General features: G+C 38.8%; 4 protein-coding genes across 5 annotated transcripts; 1 reads left to right on the top strand and 3 right to left on the bottom strand.

Moving 5' to 3' along the window:
* Nucleotides 1-425: 425 nt before the first annotated feature.
* On the top strand, nt 426-4,690 carry LOC128011087 (calmodulin-binding transcription activator 2). Its single transcript, XM_052593164.1, has 4 exons — nt 426-1,274; nt 1,396-1,589; nt 1,664-1,738; nt 3,103-4,690. The coding sequence occupies exons 2-4, from the start codon at nt 1,414-1,416 to the stop codon at nt 3,143-3,145; spliced, it is 294 nt and encodes a 97-aa protein (XP_052449124.1). The 5' UTR covers nt 426-1,274; nt 1,396-1,413; the 3' UTR covers nt 3,146-4,690.
* A 709-nt stretch (nt 4,691-5,399) lies between these two features.
* ppp1r35 (protein phosphatase 1, regulatory subunit 35) lies at nt 5,400-9,933 on the bottom strand. Of its 2 annotated transcripts, none has more exons than XM_052593161.1 (6): nt 9,758-9,933; nt 8,643-8,801; nt 7,505-7,574; nt 7,143-7,313; nt 6,945-7,078; nt 5,400-5,880 (listed from the first exon to the last, which is right to left on the bottom strand). In XM_052593161.1, the coding sequence occupies exons 2-6, from the start codon at nt 8,784-8,786 to the stop codon at nt 5,707-5,709; spliced, it is 693 nt and encodes a 230-aa protein (XP_052449121.1). In that variant the 5' UTR covers nt 8,787-8,801; nt 9,758-9,933; the 3' UTR covers nt 5,400-5,706. The 2 variants fall into 2 exon arrangements, with proteins under 2 accessions (XP_052449121.1, XP_052449122.1); XM_052593162.1 differs by having other exon boundaries at nt 8,643-8,854.
* A 319-nt stretch (nt 9,934-10,252) lies between these two features.
* Nucleotides 10,253-19,633, bottom strand: LOC128011752 (TSC22 domain family protein 4-like). The gene is made up of 5 exons (XM_052594455.1): nt 19,131-19,633; nt 17,093-18,456; nt 16,469-16,629; nt 11,668-11,719; nt 10,253-11,471 (listed from the first exon to the last, which is right to left on the bottom strand). Exons 2-5 carry the CDS (start codon nt 17,795-17,797, stop codon nt 11,331-11,333), a joined length of 1,059 nt encoding a protein of 352 aa, XP_052450415.1. The 5' UTR covers nt 17,798-18,456; nt 19,131-19,633; the 3' UTR covers nt 10,253-11,330.
* Nucleotides 19,634-20,418: 785 nt separating this feature from the next.
* LOC128011753 (2-acylglycerol O-acyltransferase 1) lies at nt 20,419-21,176 on the bottom strand (the record flags this gene model as incomplete). Its single annotated transcript, XM_052594456.1, is given in 3 exon segments — nt 20,419-20,709; nt 20,790-20,869; nt 20,977-21,176. Coding segments are annotated over 3 exon segments (355 nt in total), but the record flags the coding sequence as incomplete, so codon positions are not given.
* Between the last annotated feature and the right edge of the window lie 204 nt (nt 21,177-21,380).

The raw sequence follows: 21,380 nt of genomic DNA on the forward strand, positions 1-21,380 counted from the left end.
CATTTCTGTCAAGCAAAGAGTTTGAAAAATATATTTTTGGGTCAAAAACTTTTAACTATTGTTGTGTGAGGTAGGATTTTCAGTAATAAATGACAAAAATCTAATTTTTGTCTTTGAAATTCTCTAGTTTATTGTACAATTTTTCACTCATACTTCCTTTATAGACATATTGCATGCATGCTTATGGTAGCTTAGGGTCTTCTGAATCCATTGATACCAAATACATGGTGGTCCATCCTCATTACATATGGTTTATAAGCCGAAATGTAAAAATAGAGAAAACGGACCAAAAAGGGCTTAGTCCCCTAAGGGTTAAAAACATGCAGACAATGTATTTTTACAGTCTGTCGACAGTAGTTTCTTATTTGTGACCCTGGAGCACAAAAGCAGTCATAAGTTAAGTAGGTATAAATAAATATGGGTCAAAATTATCATGAGGATATTAAGTAAAGATCATGTTCATGAAGATATTTAGTAAATCTCCTACTGTAAATATATGAAAACTTAATGTTTGATTAGTAATATGCATTGCTAAGAACTTCATCTGAACAACTTTAAAGATGATTTTCTCAATATTTAGATTTTTTTGCTCCCTCAGATTCCAGATTTTCAAATAGTTGTAGAGTTTTATTCCTCTCTATATTCTGAAGGATTTTACCGAGGGATTTGTTCATATTTGATTCACACTGATTTATACAACACTTTACTCCTTTAAACATGCTAAAAACGTGTCTTTTGACAGTATTGTTTTATTTATGGAGTGATTAAGAAGAGAAATCTAAATTTCCCTCTGGAAACCTTTAAATCTGATATAACCTCAGAATCAGATCTGTTTTCGGTTCAGTTCAGATCTGTTTTCTAGAAACGTGGAGCATATTTAGACACACAATGATTCAGCCGCATGATTAAAAATGACAACCAATGTTTGCGCTGCTTTATGTAATCAGTCATCTGGGAAATTAAGTTAAATGTTTGGTACCCTATGGTGCCTTTCCTTAAGAGCATTTCATTTATTTTATACTGTTTTTACAAGAACGTCAACAAAATTAGGCAATTTTAACCCTGGGCACAAATTCGTACTTTAAATATGAAAATATGAAGCATACACACAAAAACATTTGATGTTCAGAAACAAACTGCCACTGACTGAGTGTGTGTGTGTGTGTGTGTGTGTGTGTGTGTCTTCGCTAACACACTAATATTGCTGCCGTGTCTCTGATGTCTCTCCTGTTTCTCGTTTAATTTCATGCTAGCTAACTTGGATAGCACTGAAGGTAATATCAAACTAAACTGTGCGCATGTTTCTGCTGTGTTGTGTTGTGTGTGTGTGTGTGTGTGTTGTGTTGTCCTCCTGCAGTATTTCTATATTAGTTGTGTGTGTTTCTCCTCCTCCAGTACGCTCTCTATAAGAAGATGACGCAGGCGGCGATACTGATCCAGAGTAAGTTCCGCAGTTATTACGAGCAGAAGAAGTTCCAGCAGTCTCGGCGAGCGGCCGTCCTCATCCAGCAGTATTACCGCAGCTATAAAGAGTACGAGCGCGTCAAGCAGGGCCCGCGCGGCCCCGGGGCCCTCAGCACCAAGCTCAAGTGAGACACACACACATATACACACTGTGAGTGATCCTGTGACCCTTCACTCACACTCTGCTCCTGTGTTTCAGAGGCTCGTTCCTGACCAAGAAACAGGATCAGGCCGCGCGGAAGATCATGCGCTTCCTCAGACGCTGCAGACACAGGTACACACACGTCTAGATACTGAGCTGTTAACTCACGCCAGCCCTTCTCAACCAGAGCCCTCCAGAGAAACATGATCTAGAACAAGCTTGAACTAAACTCCAGATATTTCTGACCTCCTCAGTAAATATTGTTTCTCTGAAGAATCTGTGTGAGGACGTCTCAATGTAAAAGTGTGACTACTCGACCTGGAGAAGGCTTGGAAATTAATCCAATCTTAAAACATTGTGTGAATATTTTTACGATTTTACTAGACGTGAACAAAGTATTATTCAAATTATAAAAAAAATTGTAAAAACTTTCATCACTAATTCTTAACCAGTGATTTATTAATGACTGGAAAACATAGATTATTAATTTGTGCATATAATATTTATCTTAAAACACCACAGGCATTTATACAATGAACATACATTTTACTAGTTAAATAAAATACTTTATTTATGTTATAAATTGTGCTTTTTTAATTTAAATCTTCAATTATTATTCATTAAACCCTGAACGACTCAAATTTTCAAACACCATGGGCTTTTATATAATATAATATTTACTAGTTAAATCAAAATTATTTATATTGTATTATAAAATTGTAAAAAGTATTTTTTACTCCTTTCTTTGTATCTAGTAAATCCTGAACGACTGACAAAATTTATGGAAATTAATAATATTGTAAAATGGGCACTTGCATAATGAAGTATTTTCTTCTGTAGTATTTTTTGTCTTGATTTCTAGTGTAAATATCTACAAATTATTTTAATTAAGATGGATTTATGTGACAAATTTTGTTAGTTTTTGTTAAAAACAAGTAAAAATACTTGCAAAAGTTTGAATAAAAATGTAAAGAATTTCACAAATCCTTACCTTTAATTCTTATTCAGTAAATCATTAACAACTGGAATAAGAATTCAAACATTCAGTATGATTTTTTCATAATCTTTCATAATTATCTCGCAATTTGGATTTGTTCATATTACATTTTTCTGATTTTATACAACATCTTATCAGTAAAAACATGGTGAAAATGCATATCTTTAAATGCGGTGAGTTTTTTCTCCACTTCAGCAGCACGTACAAACACCAACACTTAGAGTTTTATTCCTCTCTACATTCTGAAGGATTTTACCGAGGGGTTTGTTCAAACATCATTCACACTGATTTATTCAACACTTTACTCCTAAAAACACGGTGAAAATGAGTTTTTCTGATGTATGGAGTCATAAATAACTAAATCCAAAATCCCTTCTAATATGTTAATATATTCAAACAGGAATTATGAACCTGGCTTCTTCAGGGTTTCTGATTTATTTGCTGGAAATATATGCAAATGAGTTCATTAGTAATATATTATAACTGTGTGTGTTTACAGGATTAAGGAGCTGAAACAGAGTAAAGAGCTGGAGCGCAAATAACACACACACACACACACACACACACACACGCTCACACACACACACACACACACACACTTGTTTTCTCCCGTCGTCGCTGAAACACTACTGCTATGTTCAGTTTTCCTGAATGTTGGGAATGCTTTCTGTATAGATGTAAACATACGCTGTGTGATCAGAAACCCTTCAGATTATTTATTGATCTCTTGGAGATGTATTTTATGAACCACAGAATGAACCGTATCCAGAGTCTTAAATCGTAGTTGCCATGGTAACAGACGGCGGAACTGTAAGTTGCCTAGTGATGAACACGCGATGGTTCGTTAAAGATCATCACCGTTCATGATAATGATAATGAGTATAACATCAGTCCAGTAAACAGAGGAAATCATTTCGATTGGTCAGTTTATAAGAGCAGGTCAGAATCAGTGTGATCGTCTCCTGATCTCGTGTGTGTTTGTGTGAATCTGCTCACACTCACATTACTGTATGTTACTGTACGTTACTGTACATCAGTTTATCTGTGTAACACAACAGATTCTGCTGTGTCTTCAGTCTGATTCAAACACACCTGTTCTTCAGTTCTGAAACTCCAGATTCAACACACAGCCCTGAATCCTTCTGAGATCAAGGACATGAGTTTCTCATTGTTTCTAGATTACATTTTTTTTGGTCTCCCCAAAAAAGTAATTTATCTTTCCAAAAAATGTTCCTCTAAAAAACTTTCTCTCCAATTTATTTTCTCTTTCCCAAAAATAAATTTATCCACCCTTAGAATATTTTCCCCAATAAAAAAAAAAAAAAGAAATTCAAGAATTTTCAAAATTTTTATTCTCATGAAAAATAACTTTTTCTCTTCAGATGTAATTTTTTTGGGCCTATCTTCAAAAATCTTTTTCTAAAAAAAAAAAACTCCAAAGATTTCTGAGAATATTTCAGGCTTTGGCTCAGGGAAACGTTCCTGTATGAGCAGAATAAAGATATAAAAACGGTGAATTATAATCACAAATCAGACATTTTTCTGTCAGTTGTGAGTTTACGTGTCACAGTAAATCCCCAGAATAATTCTGTGTTTATGATGAATAGCTCAAGTAATCTTCCATGATTGTGTGATCTCAGAGCGTCACTAGGAATCAGTTTTAATGATATTTCTGAATGTGCCTTGAGCTGTTTTTATCTGAAGAACTCGTTCTGTCTCGATGCAGATCTTTATGCATTAGTCTGTAAATACTGTACAATATAAAGAGCTGGTGAAAATATATTTAAGAATGAAGACTTGCTTCTGCCTGATGAAATGTTTAATTTATGATATGCACGCTTCTATATACCCATGAGATTCTTCAGCATGTGTTTGCTTGCTGCTGTTTATGGTTTGCATGAGTGTGTTTCTGTTCATATCTCCACTCACAGGCCTTTAGCTCATGCTGACGTGACTTTATTTATGAATCTAGATTCATGGACATGTTTGAATTGATTTCTACTGTATGAATTCATTGACATTTTGCAGATATTTGTTCAGGCTGTTTTACCGTTTCATAACGTTTCATTAAAATTCTTCAAATTCAAGTTTCATTTGTTGGTTTTTATCTGTTCACACTTTGCTCGGACACAAGGACATTCAGATTATAGACACGTTTCTGAAAAAACATCCTAATGCACTTGTAAAACACATTCCAAGTAGTTACAGATTAAAAAAATTAAAAAGGTAATTGCAACTTCTTATCTCACAATTCATACTTATATCAAAATAATATCCTGAGTTATAAACGTCGCAAGAACAAAGCATGCAATGTAAGAAAACGAGCAATTACCTTTTGGTCTGAAATAAAGCCAGAATTAGTGACAACAGAGAGAAATGAGTCTTGTGAGATATAAACTTGCATGTTTGAGACCAGAACTCTGAATAGTTAGTTTTACTGTAACCTTTAATCATCTCTCCAGTGATGTGTGGTTTGTTACGAAGACAATATTTGTCTGAGATGCAACTATCTTTAAAGTTGTTCAAAGGAAGTTCTTAGCAATGCATATTACTAATCAAAAACTGTTTGGGTGATTTAAAAATAATCTTGTTTGGCCTTTGAATTCTGATACTTTTGCTGGTTTTAAGCAAAAACTAACACCATTCAGATAACATTTCAGCAAACATCTTCAGTAATTTTAGTTGTTAATTAAATGCATCCTGATTCAAGAACAGTTTTAGATATTTACACTACAAAACAAGACCGAAATACTAAAGAAGAGCAGTGTAGAGAATCAGAAACAGCTAACAGAAAGATTACAACCAAAAATAGTTTTAATTAGAAATAGTCAGGATGCAAGAACTGATAATGATCCTGAATGTCTTGATGCAGCATGGAGAATATAAGAGCTTCTCCTGAGAGTTAAAGACGAGGGAAGAGATCCGCTCCAGACGTCTGTGCTCTCGCTAAAGAACAGTGTTTGTCCATTCACACATTACACTGAAATAATCAGATTTATTGATATTATATTAATTCACATTAAGCTAAAAAACAATACATTAATATACATAAAACTTACAAAATGAGTCACACACACACACACACACACACACAGGGTTCAGTTCATGCCTCCCAGAGTCTGTGCTGCTGATGGAGGTGAAAGGTTGTGTGGGCGGGTCTAGGTGCAGGCCGTGGGCGGGGCATAGGGATGCGGTCGCCAGGCAACAGCGGAGTCTCTCTGAGCATCTTGTCAGGACTGAAGAAGTGCAGCAGATCAGGAGCCTCTAGTGTCTGAGACTGGAACCACACACACAGAGAGAGAGAGAGAGAGAGAGAGAGAGAGAGAGAGAGAGAGACACACACACACACACACACACACACAGAGAGAGAGAGAGAGAGAGAGAGAGAGAGAGAGACACACACACACACACACACAGAGAGAGAGAGAGAGAGAGAGAGAGAGAGAGAGAGACAAACACACACACACACACACACACACACACACACACAGAGAGAGAGAGAGAGAGAGAGAGACACAGACACACACAGAGAGAGAGAGAGAGAGAGAGAGAGAGAGACACACACACACACAGAGAGAGAGAGAGAGACACAGACACAGACACACACACACACACACACAGAGAGAGAGAGAGAGAGAGAGACACACACCCACACAGAGAGAGAGAGAGACACAGACACAGACACACACAGAGAGAGAGAGAGAGACACACACACACACACACACACATAATAAATAAATAAATAGAAGAAATAAATGATAAACAACATACAATAAGTGCAAACAGGAATAAGGAGACTTTTTTTTCTGTTTTATGCATTTGATCTTTTGTACTTTTTTAGTTTGTTTACTGAATAGAAAGTGAGAGAAATGAAAATATAAAATCTAGAAGTATATATATAAAAAAATACACATATAGAGAGAGACGGATAAAATTATAATGATGATGATTATTATATAAATATAATATATAGAGAGAGAAATACTGAGGTAGGTAAATAAATATAAATTATATAAATATAATAAAAATGCATATCTAGAGATTTACATATACACACAATATAAAAATATAACTTGTATATTATATTCCTTCATTACACACAGAGCGATATATTTCAAATGTTTATTTCTTTAAATGTTGATGTTTATAACTGACAACTCAGGAAAATCCCAAATTCAGTATCTAAGTCAGAGAATTAGAATATTGTGAAAAGGTTCATTATTGAAGACACCTGGTGCCCCTCTCTAATCAGATAATTAACTCAAAACACCTGCAAAGAGATACTGCTTTCTTAAGATCTTATTAATAGTTCTGTTAACACGACACAAACACAGCTCTGACCTTATTGGTCAGCGTGGTGATGGGCGGGGCCAGTGCTGGCCTATCCTGCAGGGCCTGGCTGATGAGCTGGTCTCGTGATAGGCTGACGCTCACTAAGGCCCGGTACAGGTGCTGAGAGCGAGGGAAGTTCAGGCCTGTGGAGTGATTAGGAGTGATTAATGAGTGATTAATGAGTTATTAATGAAGCGTGCGTCTCACCCTCGGCTGCTCGGCTGCTGATGAGGCTCTTCGTGAGGCTTGAGCTCTGGAGCTTCTCTTTCACAGCTTTCTCAGGATCAAACACCTGGCTCTCCACTTCCTCAAGCTCCGCCCTCAGAGCCAGGGTGGTGTTTAGCTCCGCCCCCTCAGTCACCAGACCTGATTCATGTCCTGAATAACCAACAGGCTTCTGCATGGCTATTATTATTATTATTTACTTATTTTTTTCAAGATACGTCATACTTTCTGGGAAACTGATCAAAATGTAACGAGTGAATGATAAAAACAAGAACATATGTCAGTGGGTTCAGAAAAGTCAATGTAATCAATGTCTGATCAGAATATAGCCGTGTGTGTCGTACCGAGCTTGGGTTTGTGGGACACGGGGAGGATTCTGACCGCATCCCGCTCAGGACTCACGTTAAAACACACCTGAAACACACACACACACATCAGTTCATGCACTGCCTGGGAATCGAACCCATGACCTCATGATGTGCATTAATCCCAAACACACACACACACACACACACACACACACACACACACATATACAGTGCTGTTCAAAGCGGTCTGGGATCAGTGAGTAACGTTTTTAAACTCATCTCTTCTGCCGATTGAAGCTGCATTTACAGTATTTGATCAAAAATACAGACAGAAACAGTAATATTGTAAAATGTTTTTAGAATATAAAAAAATGGTTTCTATTTTAATATCCTTTAAAGTGTAATGTATTTCTGTGATGCTCCGCTGTATTTTCAGCATCATTCCTCCAGTCTTCAGTGTCACATGATCTTCAGAAATCAGAATAATATGATCATTTATCATCAGTGTGTGCGTAATATTGTTTTGGAACCTGTGATACTTTTTTTAGGATTATTTGATGAATGAAAAGTTAAAAAGAACATAATTTATTTAAAATAGAAATCTTTTTTAACAATATAAATCACTGCTATCACTTCTTAATTTCAGCACATCCTCACTGAATAAAAGTTTTAATTTCTTAAAAAGAAAGAATATAAATCTCTTGACCCCAAAGTGTATATTGTTAGAAAAGATTTCTATTTTTAATAAATGCTCTTCTTTTTAACTTTTCATTCATCAAATAATCCTAAAAAAAGTATCACAGGTTCCAAAACAATATTACGCACACACTGATGATAAATCATCATATTATTCTGGTTTCTGAAGATCATGTGACACTGAAGACTGGAGGAATGATGCTGAAAATACAGCGGAGCATCACAGAAATACATTACACTTTAACACAGATTCACACAGAACACAGATGATTTACAGTAGAATAATATTTTTGCTGTAGTTTTGATCAAACTAATGCAGCGTTGAGGAGCAGAAGACACTCCTGTAAAACATTAGACATCACTCTGATCCCAAACTTCTGTGTGTGTTTAGTAAACTTCTGTTCTGGATGTGACTGAACACATTAAACAGCAGTCTGCAGTCTTCCCAGAAGCCCCCAGCATCAGAGTGTGTCCGCACCTGGCGATGACGGCGGTCTGCGGGTCGCTCCGGGGTCACAGACACAGACAGGTCCAGATCAGAACACACCAGTTCTGCGGTCCGCACCGGATCCAGCCGCAGCGGTTCAGGAGCCACGCGCACATCCGCCTCTGATGACATCATCGGCCCGGTCCAGTCCTGACCAATCACACACAGAGAGAGAGAGAGAGAGACGTGACCTCAGTCCAGTCCTGACCAATCACACACAGAGAGAGAGAGAGAGAGAGAGAGAGCTGTGACCCCGGTCCAGTCCTGACCAATCACACACAGAGACACATGACCTCGTCAGTGACCTGCTTCATCTGAACTACACACACCGCCGTCTCCAGAGTCACATGATCCTCAGGAATCATCATGATCAAGATCTTTCTGGACCCTGTCATACTTTTTTTCAGGATTCTTTGATGAATAAAAAAAAAGTAATATTTTTTAACGATATTAATAATATAAGTCTTTACTATCACTTTTTATCCATTTAACACATCCTTCCTGAATAAAAAGTATTAATTTCTGTAAAAAATATATTGTAACTCAAAATTTCTATTTTCAACAAACACTGTTGATTTCAACATTTCAGTTATATATATATATTTTTTTTAAAGAATCCTGGATAAAGTATCACAGCTTCCCAAAAACAATCTGAAGCAGCAGAACAGTTTCCAAACTAACGTTAATCACAAAGCATCATATTATTATTATGATTTCTGAAGACAATGAAGACAGGAGAAATGACGCTGATAAGTATATATATATATTTTAATCAAATAGATAACTCACAGCCTTGAAGAGGATTAGAATCTCCTCTAACGGATCGCAAACTTTTGAACGGCGGTGTACAGAAACATAAATATATATAACTTACAGATAATATTCGTATTTATATACGTGTATTTTAAATCTAACTGCTGCTAAACGTTATTTAAACACACACACACAGTCACAACAAAAACGGCCTGTTTTCATTCATTTACCATAATTAAAACTCAATCAACGGTTTCTGTATTTATTATCCACTTTAGATCTGCAAATCGCGTAACGTTCTTTACTGCCTTTAAATCACTAGAATCTCGAGATTAAACACACTTTTAACTCACCTTCAACTTCAAAATATGACTTCAGCTGTTGTGCGAAATAAAAACATTGCGTTTTCCAACGAAATACAGGAGAACAGGTTCAGAAAACATGTAATTTGAGGAAAAAATAAAGTCCATCTCAAACTCCCTCCATCTCTGGCGCGCTCTGACGCACTTCCGGGTGGAGCTGAGTTTGGTGCGCAATCTGCGCATGCGCGGAAGGCTCACAAAGATAAATATACAGACAATATATGCGTGTTATATTCTACACAAACATATTTTCTTTTACCGTCTATGATATTTAATCAACTCAGCACGAAGATACGCTCATATTTACTTAATCATATACACACAAAGCAGATGAAACAACGGTTCTAGAAAAGCGCGGTTCATACTGAATAATGTTTTATAATGTAGAGATAAATTCGCTTTGTGGGCAAATATTACACTTCCAACACTTCTCTTAAAGTCAGTTATGGAGAAAAAAACGATATACTTGAGCAATAACAGTCAGAGTCAATAATTATATGTATTTATTACATTTGGTCCACATCTATGTTTACAGTAACAGTGAAAGAAATAAGCAGTTAGTTTATTATGTGACAAGATGTTTGCTTTGGAAGCCCATTTCCACCACAGAATAAAAAATTAATAAAAAAAAAAAGTGTATTTCTATCTCACAATTCTGACTTTTTTTTTAACCCAAGATGAAAAAAAATATATATAAACTCAGGATTTTTAACTTTGATTTCTAGCAATTCTGAGTTTACATTTCACAATTGTTTTTTTTTTCCTAATATATATATATATATATATATATATATATATATATATATATTACTCTCAGAATTGTGAGTTATAAAATCATAAATCTAAGGGGGGTTTATTCCTCGCAATTCAGACTTTTTTCTCAGATCTTTTTTCAAATTCTAGATATTTGGAAATTCTGTTATTTTGTTTGTCACAGAATAAAAAAATATATATAACTCTTCAGGATTGTTATAAACTCGCAATAGTGACTTAACATCTCAAAATTCTGACTTCTTAAATTAAACATGCTATAAACTCACAATTGAGATATAAAGTATGAATTGCAAGAAAAAAAAGTCTGAATTGTGAGATATGATTTTTATTTTATTTTTTAGCAAAAATGGGCTTCCGTGGTTCCAGTCAAAGCGGTCAAAACGAATGAAACTCAACTTGATTCAAACATACTTATTCTCTGAGAAGAAGTCTTGACCTGGTTTTGAGGATGTTTGTGTGATCTCTGCAGTGAGAGTTATTACATCAATCATTATTCAGCAAACTAAATCCCAACCAGTCCTGGTTTAACCATCGCAACATAAGAAGACTTGTTAACCTAGTTGTGAGCAGTGCTTTCTCTCTCTCTCACACACACACACACACACACACACACACACACACTGACAGACAGTAATAAATACAGGCACTGTTTAATGCGTCATCAAAATCATTATTGACTAATTTCTTGATTAGTTGTTACTGCGTCTTAAGGCACTCATCGCTCAATACAGCACACTTTAACAGCTCCATCCCTTTCAGGCTGAACTACATCTCCCATGATGCCCTTGGCTCAGTCTCTGTCCCGGAGCGCTCGCAGGATGTAGTTTTCTCTCTCCAGCTGAGCGTTTCTCTCCGACAGCTCTTTGATCTGTTCTCTGAGCACCTCCACCTCCTCTCGCACCGCCAGCATCAGGTGAGACTTCACCAGGTCCTGCAGACAAACACACGTCCTCAGAGCACGCACCCCTGGGGATTCGAACCCGGACCCTGGTGTCTACGGCTTTAACTGCACTTTATATTGTGAATACACACAGTTACAGTTTACACAGTTACTACTCCAAATATTGGAGGATACCTGTATTTTCTGTGATTATTATCATTATTATTATCATTCTCAATGTTCTCACCATGGCTTGCTCGATCTTGTTGTCGATGGCAATCATGCTGCTGTTAGTTCCGCTGTAATAGAGTTGAACAGAGAAGTACTTCATTAATTATTTCGTCAATCGTCAATTCACTGATTCAGCACAAACATAAAATAAAACAATCGTTAGCTGGGTTTGCAAAACTTTTGCGATATTTTATATATGTCGATAAAATGTTTCAAAATCGTTGCTTTGCTGTTCCTAGGTAGTTTCTGGATTATTTCTAGACCATTTCTAGGATGTTTCTAGGCAGATACTGGGTTGTTTACAAACAGTTGCTATGTTTTTTCTACGTGGTTGCTAGGCTATTTAGAGGTTGTTTATAGGGTGCTTCTAAGCAGTTTCTCAGCTGTTACTGGGCAGTTTTTAGGGTGTTTCTAGGCATGCCAAGATCGTTTTCATGCAGTTTCTTGAAAGTTTCTAGAAATGGCTCTTGTCCCTCCTACAACATGCATCTGTGGGTTTTTTCAATCTAGTAAGTGAAATGGTGCGTTAGATCACTTAAGTGAGGACTCATTCATGTCTGAAGCACAAACGCTGCAGTGCTTTCTCTGCTCTGCATTACTGTGGAAACCAAGCTATTCGACTTAAACAGCAGCAGAGCGCACGCAGTCCTGACTGTACGTGTGTAACACTGATGCTATTGTTCTGAATGTGCTGGCCAGCACATGGTTCTCATAACAGCAGCACACGACGCTCTCAGTCTCCACAACCACAAATACATCATAAACCACCCAAAGAAAACCTCAAGTCACAGCATTATGCACAGACTGAACTAACCCAGTTACCTGTGGAAGAACAGCAGGAGGGAAAGGAGGGTGGCGTCAGAGGGGCGTGGCTTCCGTGTGTGAGTATTAGCCCCGCCCCTTTCTGCTCTCACAGAGGAAGTCAATGAACTCCAAACGGGATTCTGACATTTCTGATCGCTCACACAAGATGAGCCGGGATTAACGTCAGGTGGAGCTATATGTGTTTCTGTAGATAAGCACATTTGCTCTTGTTTTGAAGTGGAAAAAGTTCTGAGGCCAGAAATTGTGTTTTTTGATGGAATACATGGTGAGTGCTTGCTGCTGATTGGTTCTTTGGTTTCTATGGAAACCGCCAAGCAATTGGCCCTCGGATAGTAATCGATCATCCCCGTCGGCCAAGAATCACAAACCCTTCGTACTCTTCCGGCGTCTCTCACTCGTTCTCCTGCGTGGGGGCGTGGCCTATGACACACAGCTGAGGGGGCGGGGCTCGACTCCGAGGTCAGACTTGTTTTCTCGTTCTCTCTTTGCGTTTGTTCACACGGAGGGAGTGAGAGAGGACGTGGCTGTTTTTTGCTTTCGAAAATGGACACCATCTTGCGTACATTGACGAACATGATCAGCAGATCACACACAAACACACGGAGAGGAAGCGCAATCGACTTCACGCGCCATCAGGAAGAGTCATTGTGTAATTGTTTCCTCCGACCCAGTTCAGAAACATCCGGACAGGATCTGACTCATTCACCCAAACTCAACACTCACATCAGCTGAACAACAGCCAGATTTACTGTGGCACAGAACGAACCGTCACCTTGAGATGCAGCTGTCCGTCATCAGCTGTTCAGTTAAACACACTACAAGCTACTAACTAAAAGAACTAGGAAAGAAAACAAACAAGATCTCAATCAGGTGATGCACTGAGCTTCAGTTAAACTAAAGTTACTCAGTGTGATTATTGTTAACTAAAACGAAGGCTTAAATGATTTAGATTATTTTTTCTTAATTGAAATGAAATTATATAAAATATAAATGTACAGTTGAAATCATAGCAATGTACTCAGGGTTATTATTATTTACTAAATGTTAATGTTTATTTCTGTTAATAAAAATAAAGCTGGAATTATATCAAATTAGATGAAGAACTTTAAAAAGAAAATTAGAAATGCTGCCTTGGCAACTAACTGAAACTAAGCTGAAGCACTAAAATTACTAACTGGGAAATAAATAAAATTTAAAAGCAAGAAAAAAAAAAAAAAAAGACTAAAAATGGAACTACCGGTAAATGAATAAAATCTGAAAATATAAGGTAACTTGAAATATGAATGAAACTACAATAGTATAAAGATAATACTAAATTGAAACCGGATCCACTGCAGTTTAATTAAAATTGACCACAAAAAAGACGAGAAGATGCACAGCAGAGAAGAACAGAGAAGTGCTGATTCGACTAAAGAATGCAGTGAAGTTAGGAGCGTCCTGGAGTCCTGCTGAGACCTCAGTGGTTCATCACGAGACGCCGGCGGATTCTGAGCTGTAATCCATCAATCCCAGAAATCCCAGCAGCAGCGGATGGATTTGAGTAATCTGTGGTGAAAGTCCACCTGTCTGAGCCGGAAGCTCAGCGGATCTCCTGTCTCGGGACACGAGAGAGTGTGTGTGTGTGTGTGTGTGTTCTCATGTGACACACAAACACACAGGACACATGTAAATGCAGAGTCAAACACACACACATCAATACTGCATTCTTTGATTCTGTTCTCCGCCCACTGTCCTCCGCAGCCAATCACGGCTCTCGCTGGGATTTCTGGCCCGCCCACACAGATCCCAGCATTCCACACTCCACCCACTCCATCTGACATCACACACAGACACAGACGCATCCATGTTCACACACACACAGTTCACCAGTCAGATTTCATTTGTGGTAAATGGTAAATTTTCATTTTTGGTCATAATGGTAAATTTTATGAAATTGAGATTTATACATCATCTGAAGCTGAATAAATGATCTCTCCAGTGATGTCTGGTTTGTTCGGAGGACAATATTTGTCTGAGATACAACTATTATAAATCTGGAATCTGAGGGAGCAAAAACATCTAAATATTGAGAAAATCATCTTTAAAGTTGTTCAGATGAAGTTCTTAGCAATGCATATTACTAATCAAACATTACATTATTTATTTACGGTAGGAGATTTACTAAATATCTTCATGAACATGATCTTTACTTAATATCCTGATGATTTCTGTCATAAAAGAGAAATGTATAATTTTGACTCATACAATGTATTGTTGTCTATTGCTACAAGAGTGTGTGTGTGTGTGTGTGTGTGTGTCTGTGTATGTGTGTGTGTGTGTGAGAGTGAGAGAGAGAGAGAGAGAGAGAGTGAGTGTGTGTGTGTGTGTGTGAGAGACAGAGAGAGAGAGAGGGAGTGTGTGTGTGTCTGTGTGTGTGTGAGAGAGTGTGTGTGAGTGAGATAGAGTGTGTGTGTGTGTGTGAGAGAGAGAGTGTGAGAGAAAGAGTGTGTGTTGCATGTGTGTGTGTATGAGTGAGAGATAGAAAGAGTGTGTGTGTGTGTGTGTGTGAGAGAGAGAGAGAGAGAGAGAGAGAGAGAGAGAGAGTGTGTGTGTGTGTGTGTGTGTGTGTGTGTGTGTGTGTGATCAGCTATCTGATCTGTGATCCACGACACCACATTAGCGTGATGACAGTTTGAAACAGCCTTGATAAGAATCTCACACACACACACACACACACACACTTCGCAGCTCAGTTTTTCTGTCGTTCTACTTTCTTTCTAACTCTTCATGAATGCTGCCTCTATTCCTGCTCTAATGCAGCTTTAAACTCAGAGAACGACAGAATGAAAGGGGAAAATAAACATGAAGCCCAGGAACGTGCTTCACCTAACACACACACTCCAACTGTTCACACACACACACACACACACGTGTGAACAATGCAAAAATAGCTCATGTGCTCGTGTGAGTGTGTTAGGAGACACACAGAGCGTCACCTTTCTAACCTCTCGACTCACTAAAAATACAAACACACTGAACTCACACCTAAATACAGAAGAGCCACGACTGGTTACGTGTGAGACGAGCTCAGCGCTTCAGACGCCTCAAATACAAATCAACACTCAGTTTAATAAAAGCATAAAAACTATTCATTGTTTGAATTACCTACAAAAAGGACATGATTTGAAAGACGAGACATTGTTTCTATATCAAAGTGACAATATATAAAACAGAAAGTTCCCAAACAATGCTATATTTGTTTGGTACACATGCGTTACATTTCAGTATAAATACACGTGATTTCAATGATATCGTTGCGCTGTCATTGCCGTTAAACCCCGTTCACACCAGTAGACGATAACTATAAAGATAACTATATTATGTATTCCTGAATTGTAAATCTCTTTGGATAAAAGCGTCTGCAACATGACTAAAAGTAAATATATTAATTTCAACACAAACAAACCAAATAATTATATTACAGTATGCTACAGTTTTGTCGTCTGTCGCTTTAAATGCTTGGATTTTGATTGGCTGTCAATGATTTTAATGTTCATCAGCTGTTAAAGTCGTGCTGTGGACTTACTGCTGTTCTCCTGACGATTGTCAAACGTACAGTTATCGGTATAATTGTCCTTGTTACTGTAAACGGCCCTTAAAGGGTCAGGTCACATGATTAAAGTTTTCCTTTGTCTTTGTCTTGTTACAAGCGGTGCATAGATAAGATCTGTATAGTCACAAATAATGTAGTGTTGTTGCCGTGGAGATATTGTCTGTTTCCAAATATGGTAACATTTCCGTCACACGCTTGAGGTATTCAGCCAATCACAACGCACTGGATAGCTGGCCAATCAGAGCACACGTCGCTTTGTAAAAATTTACGCGTTTCAGAACGAAGAAACAATAATGTACATTATATGGAAAATAATTATTTTTTTAACCTTAAACCACACAAACACATTGCATTACACCAAATACACAAAACAATGTTTGTTAGCATCGTTTCGTCTCACCCGTCGTCTCCCACAAACTCAAAGGCTTGGCTCATGCCGAACATGGACTGCGCCAGCGCGAGAGCGGAGGGCGTCTGGATGGGTGTCAGCGCTGGATAGAAGGGACTGTCTCGACCCGGGCGAGATCCGGGCGACGTCGGCTGTGAGCGTGTGGTCCGCAGCTGCACAGAGAAAACATACACAAGACTTGATACTTTAGCAGCTCTTTTCACTTTGAGATCACTTCACATTTCAGCTTTTAAACCATTTAATCACCAAGTATTAATTATATTCATTTAAACTGAGACACCAGTTCACATTTACAGCTCTGTGAGTTAAACCATGGATCGATTTCTGCATTGTTCTGAACCAAAACAAAATGCTTATCAACTCTCTGCCAGCAGGTGGCGCTTTCGGAACTTGTGCAGAAATATAACTGTTTCCACGGTAACTGCAGAAAACCGAACAGCAGCACTCATGTTCATTTAATGAAAACATAGCCTTTTGAAGTTACATTGACCATTACATTAAACCTTATCGCAATTCTGATCTTTCGGTCCACAAATTTATTTAAATAAATAAATCAAATTAAATAAACTGAAGACATTTTAAGGAAACCCTGAAGACGAGTGTGCGATTGCTCACCTTGCCGGCAGCATCCATGTCGAGGCGCAGTGGGGCGGGTATGTTGCGCATCCGCGGCGTGATCGGCGACCTGATTGGCTGTGTGTCGTGTGTGGGAGAGGGCTGGCCGTTGTGGGCGGAGTCTGTCCGGCATTGGGTCAGCAGGTGGGTGGTGCCCTGCGAGTGTACCATGTGATCTGCCTGCACGCTCAATGATTTGAGTCTGGCTCCGCCCACTGCTCCTTCAGCTCCGCCCAGCCCGACTGTCTCTAAGGACTCCAGCGAGTGGGCGTGTCTCATGCTGTCAATCACACGGCGGAGCCCACGCTCCTCAACTTCCCTCTCCATCACATCCACACATGTCCAGCGGCCGCGTTTATACGGCTCGCCCGGTCCTTGATCCAAACGCACGACGCGGAAACGTGACGCCCCGTCTAACAAACTGTGCTTCCTAGCCGTGACGGGCGTAGTCGGCTGACTGGAGCTCTGCTGCATCTGGAGGGCGGGGTTATGGCGCAGAGACAGCCCATTGGATAAGATTTGAGTGGGCGATGCAGTCTGGCTTCTGGGGCTCCTCCCATGGGCGGGGTTTCTGGCGGAAGGGGGCGTGGCTCTTTGAGTTCCAGGGCTGAGCAGCTCTGGTGGATGGTGTTCTCCAGAACCCTGATTGTAGTCCGACGTGACGCTGGTGATTTGAAAACCGCTCCGTTTCTTTCCGCCACTCATTTTGCACCGAGCCGTGTGACGTTAAGCGCTCCAAACTCGATCTTTGTTGTTCATTATTTTACAGTAGAAACCGAACAGCAAAAAGCTTTAAGAAACTAATGTCCTAACCATTTGGTTTTCTTCCGCTCAGTCTCTCGAGTCAATCTGGATTAGATAAATCATATTCTCTGTCCGCAGGTAAAAATCTGTTAAAACTGAAAACTTAAACAAATTTATTCCATTGCATTTGGCTCTGTCCTCTTTCTCTCTGTGGCTGTTTCGAGTGTAACTGCAGCCAGTACAGTAATAAGAGCAGTTCTCTGCCCAGCGGTTGCGCAAGGCTCGGCTCTGATGGCTGTTTCCTCTGGCAGTCGTACAGTATGTGTGTTCACAGCTCAGGACACAATCCAGAGGTTGCTGATCGCCATGCATGCACAGATCTGATACTCTCAAGATCAAACAGCCTAACCGAAAGATGGTAAGAAAATAAACACCATAATTAGGGCGTTTTACATGATTTCTTGCTGCAGCTCAAGGCCTGAACATGTCAGGATATCATTTTAGGTCTGCAGGACAAGTTTGGTAACTACAAAAACCAGAAGTTCTGTTTCCGTCGATGGTGATCTGTATGTGGAAAAACCAAAGGGTGACGAGAAACTCAGCAAGTTTAGGAGCAGAACCTGCAAAGAATCAGACTCAATTTCAATGCCTGGAGTTAAGGTCCTGACTGCTCATTTGGTTCAAATTAAAAGTGAATCATGCATTTAACTTCAATTACAAATAGAGCAAGAAACTCAAACAACTTAAATAGAATTAAACTGTAAATGCTACAGTTTTGGCTGCAAAAAAAAAAGCATGCTTTTAACATCAAATTAAAACTACAGCAGGAGAAAAAGTTCAGCAATTTTGTGCAAAAGCTAAAAACATGCACCGAGTAAAAGGTGTGTTGCATTTGATTGAGTTAAAAACATATCATGCATTTAACTTCAAATTAATACTGAAGCAATTACAAAGGTTCAGCAATTTTGTGCAAAAGCTAAAAACATTAACTTTATTTGATTCAAGTTAGAAATGATCGTGTTTTAACCCTCGAATTAAGTGTGCACGCTCAAAAGTTACACTAAGAATTAACTCCAAGTTATGTTGCATATTTGATATCAGGTTTTTATTATTGATGCCGAAACTCGCATATAATCAGACCACGGTTAGTACAGTTCTGGGATGCACGGGTTGATTCGAATTAAAACCGGAGTCAGATTTGACGCACGTTCAGTGTGTCCTCTATCGCCTGAAGCAAACACCCGCATACAGAAGAGGCATTGCACAACAGCACTGAAACCTGACATGTACTTACAGAAAACTGACCCGCATCGACTCAACAGATGACAGGAATCAGAGCAGTTCAGTCGCAAAGAAACAGCACAATCAGACCCGAAGCCCCCCAGAAATCTGAATTAACCCTTAAACTGAGCCTGCAGTCACTTTAAAGAGTCAAGTTACACACAGTCGTAAATTTTGTGAACTTTAACACACTAAAGACTCAGTTCACATGCTGCCAAAACCCCTAGAGGAGAGGGAATATTCCGTTAATAAAAACAAAGATTAAAATCCCGTTAGATTCCTGGAGACTGATTGAGATTGATCATCCACACCCGAGAAGTTTGTTTATTCTTCATCAGTTCGCATCAGATTCACCCGATAATCTACACATCGATACAAACAATGCGATTTCGCTCTTCTTGCGCAGACTCGGACTGGATTTTCTTTAAAGCGACACTAACGAATTTAGATTTACAGATTAATTCTCCTCCTAAGAAACTGTTGACAACTTTCCATCACCCGGAAGTTCCGCCTCTGTGTCTTACTATGGCGAGGGATCATGAATATTAATCGAGCAGCGCGACGAATCAGCGACGGGCTCACGCGATTAATATTCATGAGCGCATCCTTCGCTTTAGTACGATGCAACATTTGGACAAACGCGCTTAAACTTTACTTGTAAGTTAAGAGATTAGACATTCAGACTTACAAAACAGACAAACTGCAGCTTCGGTGCAAATTTTTTATATATTATTTGCAGCGACGAGTAAAATAAAACTAAGTCGAGTTAGAGATTGCGCGTTTACACTGCCATCTAGCGGCTATTCCAAATAAGCGCATCTTCATTATTTATGACCCTGGAGACACAAGTATCAATTTATGCATCCTCTGAAAGCTGAAAAAAAACTTTCCATTGATGTATGGTTTTTTAAGAGGACAATATTTGTCTGAGATACAACTATTTGAAAATCTGGAATCTGAGGGTGCAAAAAAAAAAAAAAAAAAAAAAAAAAATCTAAATATTGTGAAAATCATCTTTAAAGTTGTTCAGATGAAGTTCTTAGCAATGTATATTACTAAGCAAACATTATTTTTTGATATATTTTTGGTAGGAAATCTACAAAATATCTTCATGGAACATTATCTTTACTTAATATCCTAATGATTTTTAGCATAAAAGAGAAATATATAACTCACACAATGTATTGTTGTCTATTTCTACAAATAAACCTGTGACACTGATGACTGCTTCTGTGCTGCAGAGACACATTTAGAATAAACAAAAGTTCTTTGCATATGTAAACACAAGTAAATACATACAATTGTGAAAAAGCACTAGTTTATTTGATTTCATTTTTCCAAATCGATTCACAATTCCTGATTAAAGACCAAAGAGTAACCCACCACAATAAACATTATAAATGCACATCTTCCATCCCATCAATAAAGTGTACGAGCACAGGAACCGAACAAGCCAGAGTTACGGATAAGACCGAGCTGTCACGTGACTAGTGTTATCATCTTCTGGTAGTGCTCGTTCAGATGAAGTTGAGATGCTTGTCCTCTGGGATGCCGTAGTGTTTCTTATTCTCTTCGAACACCTGCGTCAGAGCCTGAAACACAAGCAGCAGTGAGTCGAGTGTGGACACAGAGATGTAGATTAGAGACGTGATGAAGTGTGTGTGTGTGTCACCTGCGTGTAGAGAGTGTGTAGAGCGTCGATGTCCTCTTTACTGGGACACGGATTCTGATCCACAGGAATGGGACGCCCCACTACAGACACACGAACAACACTCAGCACTACTGGACTGGACTGGACCCCCCCAAATAACTACTTCTGAAAACACAGTACAATCAAACACTTGTGATTTAGCACGCACCCACGGTGTGAATGGGCTTCCTGTACGGCAGCAGGCCGAAGCTGTACTGGAAAACTCCTCTGGCGTGAAAGAGAGGCATAGCCACGCCCATTATCCTCTGGAGGCGTTCCTGAACACGGCGGAGGGCGGAGCCTGTGGGATTCTCCATCTGATCGAAGAGCTCGTTCTCCCCAAACGAGAAGACAGGAACCAGCCACGCTCTACACACACACACACACACACGCGTACTGTCTCTGAAACACTCATTCTGTATGATTTATAAGCGTTTTGAATCATGGGGACACTGAAAACGTCCTCATTGTAACACACAGGTCATTAAACACATTTGAGATACAAATGTTGCAGTTTATAATCTGTTACAATGTCTTGTTGCTAAGTAACAGTGGACACACATGAATGAATCT

Source organism: Carassius gibelio, chromosome B23 (genome assembly GCF_023724105.1).
Source record: "Carassius gibelio isolate Cgi1373 ecotype wild population from Czech Republic chromosome B23, carGib1.2-hapl.c, whole genome shotgun sequence".
Lineage (NCBI taxonomy): Eukaryota > Metazoa > Chordata > Actinopteri > Cypriniformes > Cyprinidae > Carassius > Carassius gibelio.

Bases quoted from the DNA above. Each gene is read 5' to 3' on its own strand.
- LOC128011087 (XM_052593164.1), top strand. From the start codon at position 1,414: ATGACGCAGGCGGCGATACTGATCCAGAGTAAGTTCCGCAGTTATTAC. The intron at 1,590-1,663 runs GTGAGACACACA...CCTGTGTTTCAG, and splicing joins GCCCTCAGCACCAAGCTCAA to AGGCTCGTTCCTGACCAAGA. The intron at 1,739-3,102 runs GTACACACACGT...GTGTGTTTACAG, and splicing joins CTCAGACGCTGCAGACACAG to GATTAAGGAGCTGAAACAGA.
- ppp1r35 (XM_052593161.1), bottom strand. From the start codon at position 8,786: ATGATGTCATCAGAGGCGGATGTGCGCGTGGCTCCTGAACCGCTGCGG. The intron at 7,575-8,642 runs GTGCGGACACAC...TGTGTGTTTCAG, and splicing joins CAGACCGCCGTCATCGCCAG to GTGTGTTTTAACGTGAGTCC. The intron at 7,079-7,142 runs GTGAGACGCACG...ATCACTCCACAG, and splicing joins CAGCAGCCGAGCAGCCGAGG to GCCTGAACTTCCCTCGCTCT.
- LOC128011752 (XM_052594455.1), bottom strand. From the start codon at position 17,797: ATGAGTGGCGGAAAGAAACGGAGCGGTTTTCAAATCACCAGCGTCACG. The intron at 11,720-16,468 runs GTGAGACGAAAC...ACTCTATTACAG, and splicing joins GAGTTTGTGGGAGACGACGG to CGGAACTAACAGCAGCATGA. The intron at 11,472-11,667 runs GTGAGAACATTG...GTTTGTCTGCAG, and splicing joins ACAAGATCGAGCAAGCCATG to GACCTGGTGAAGTCTCACCT.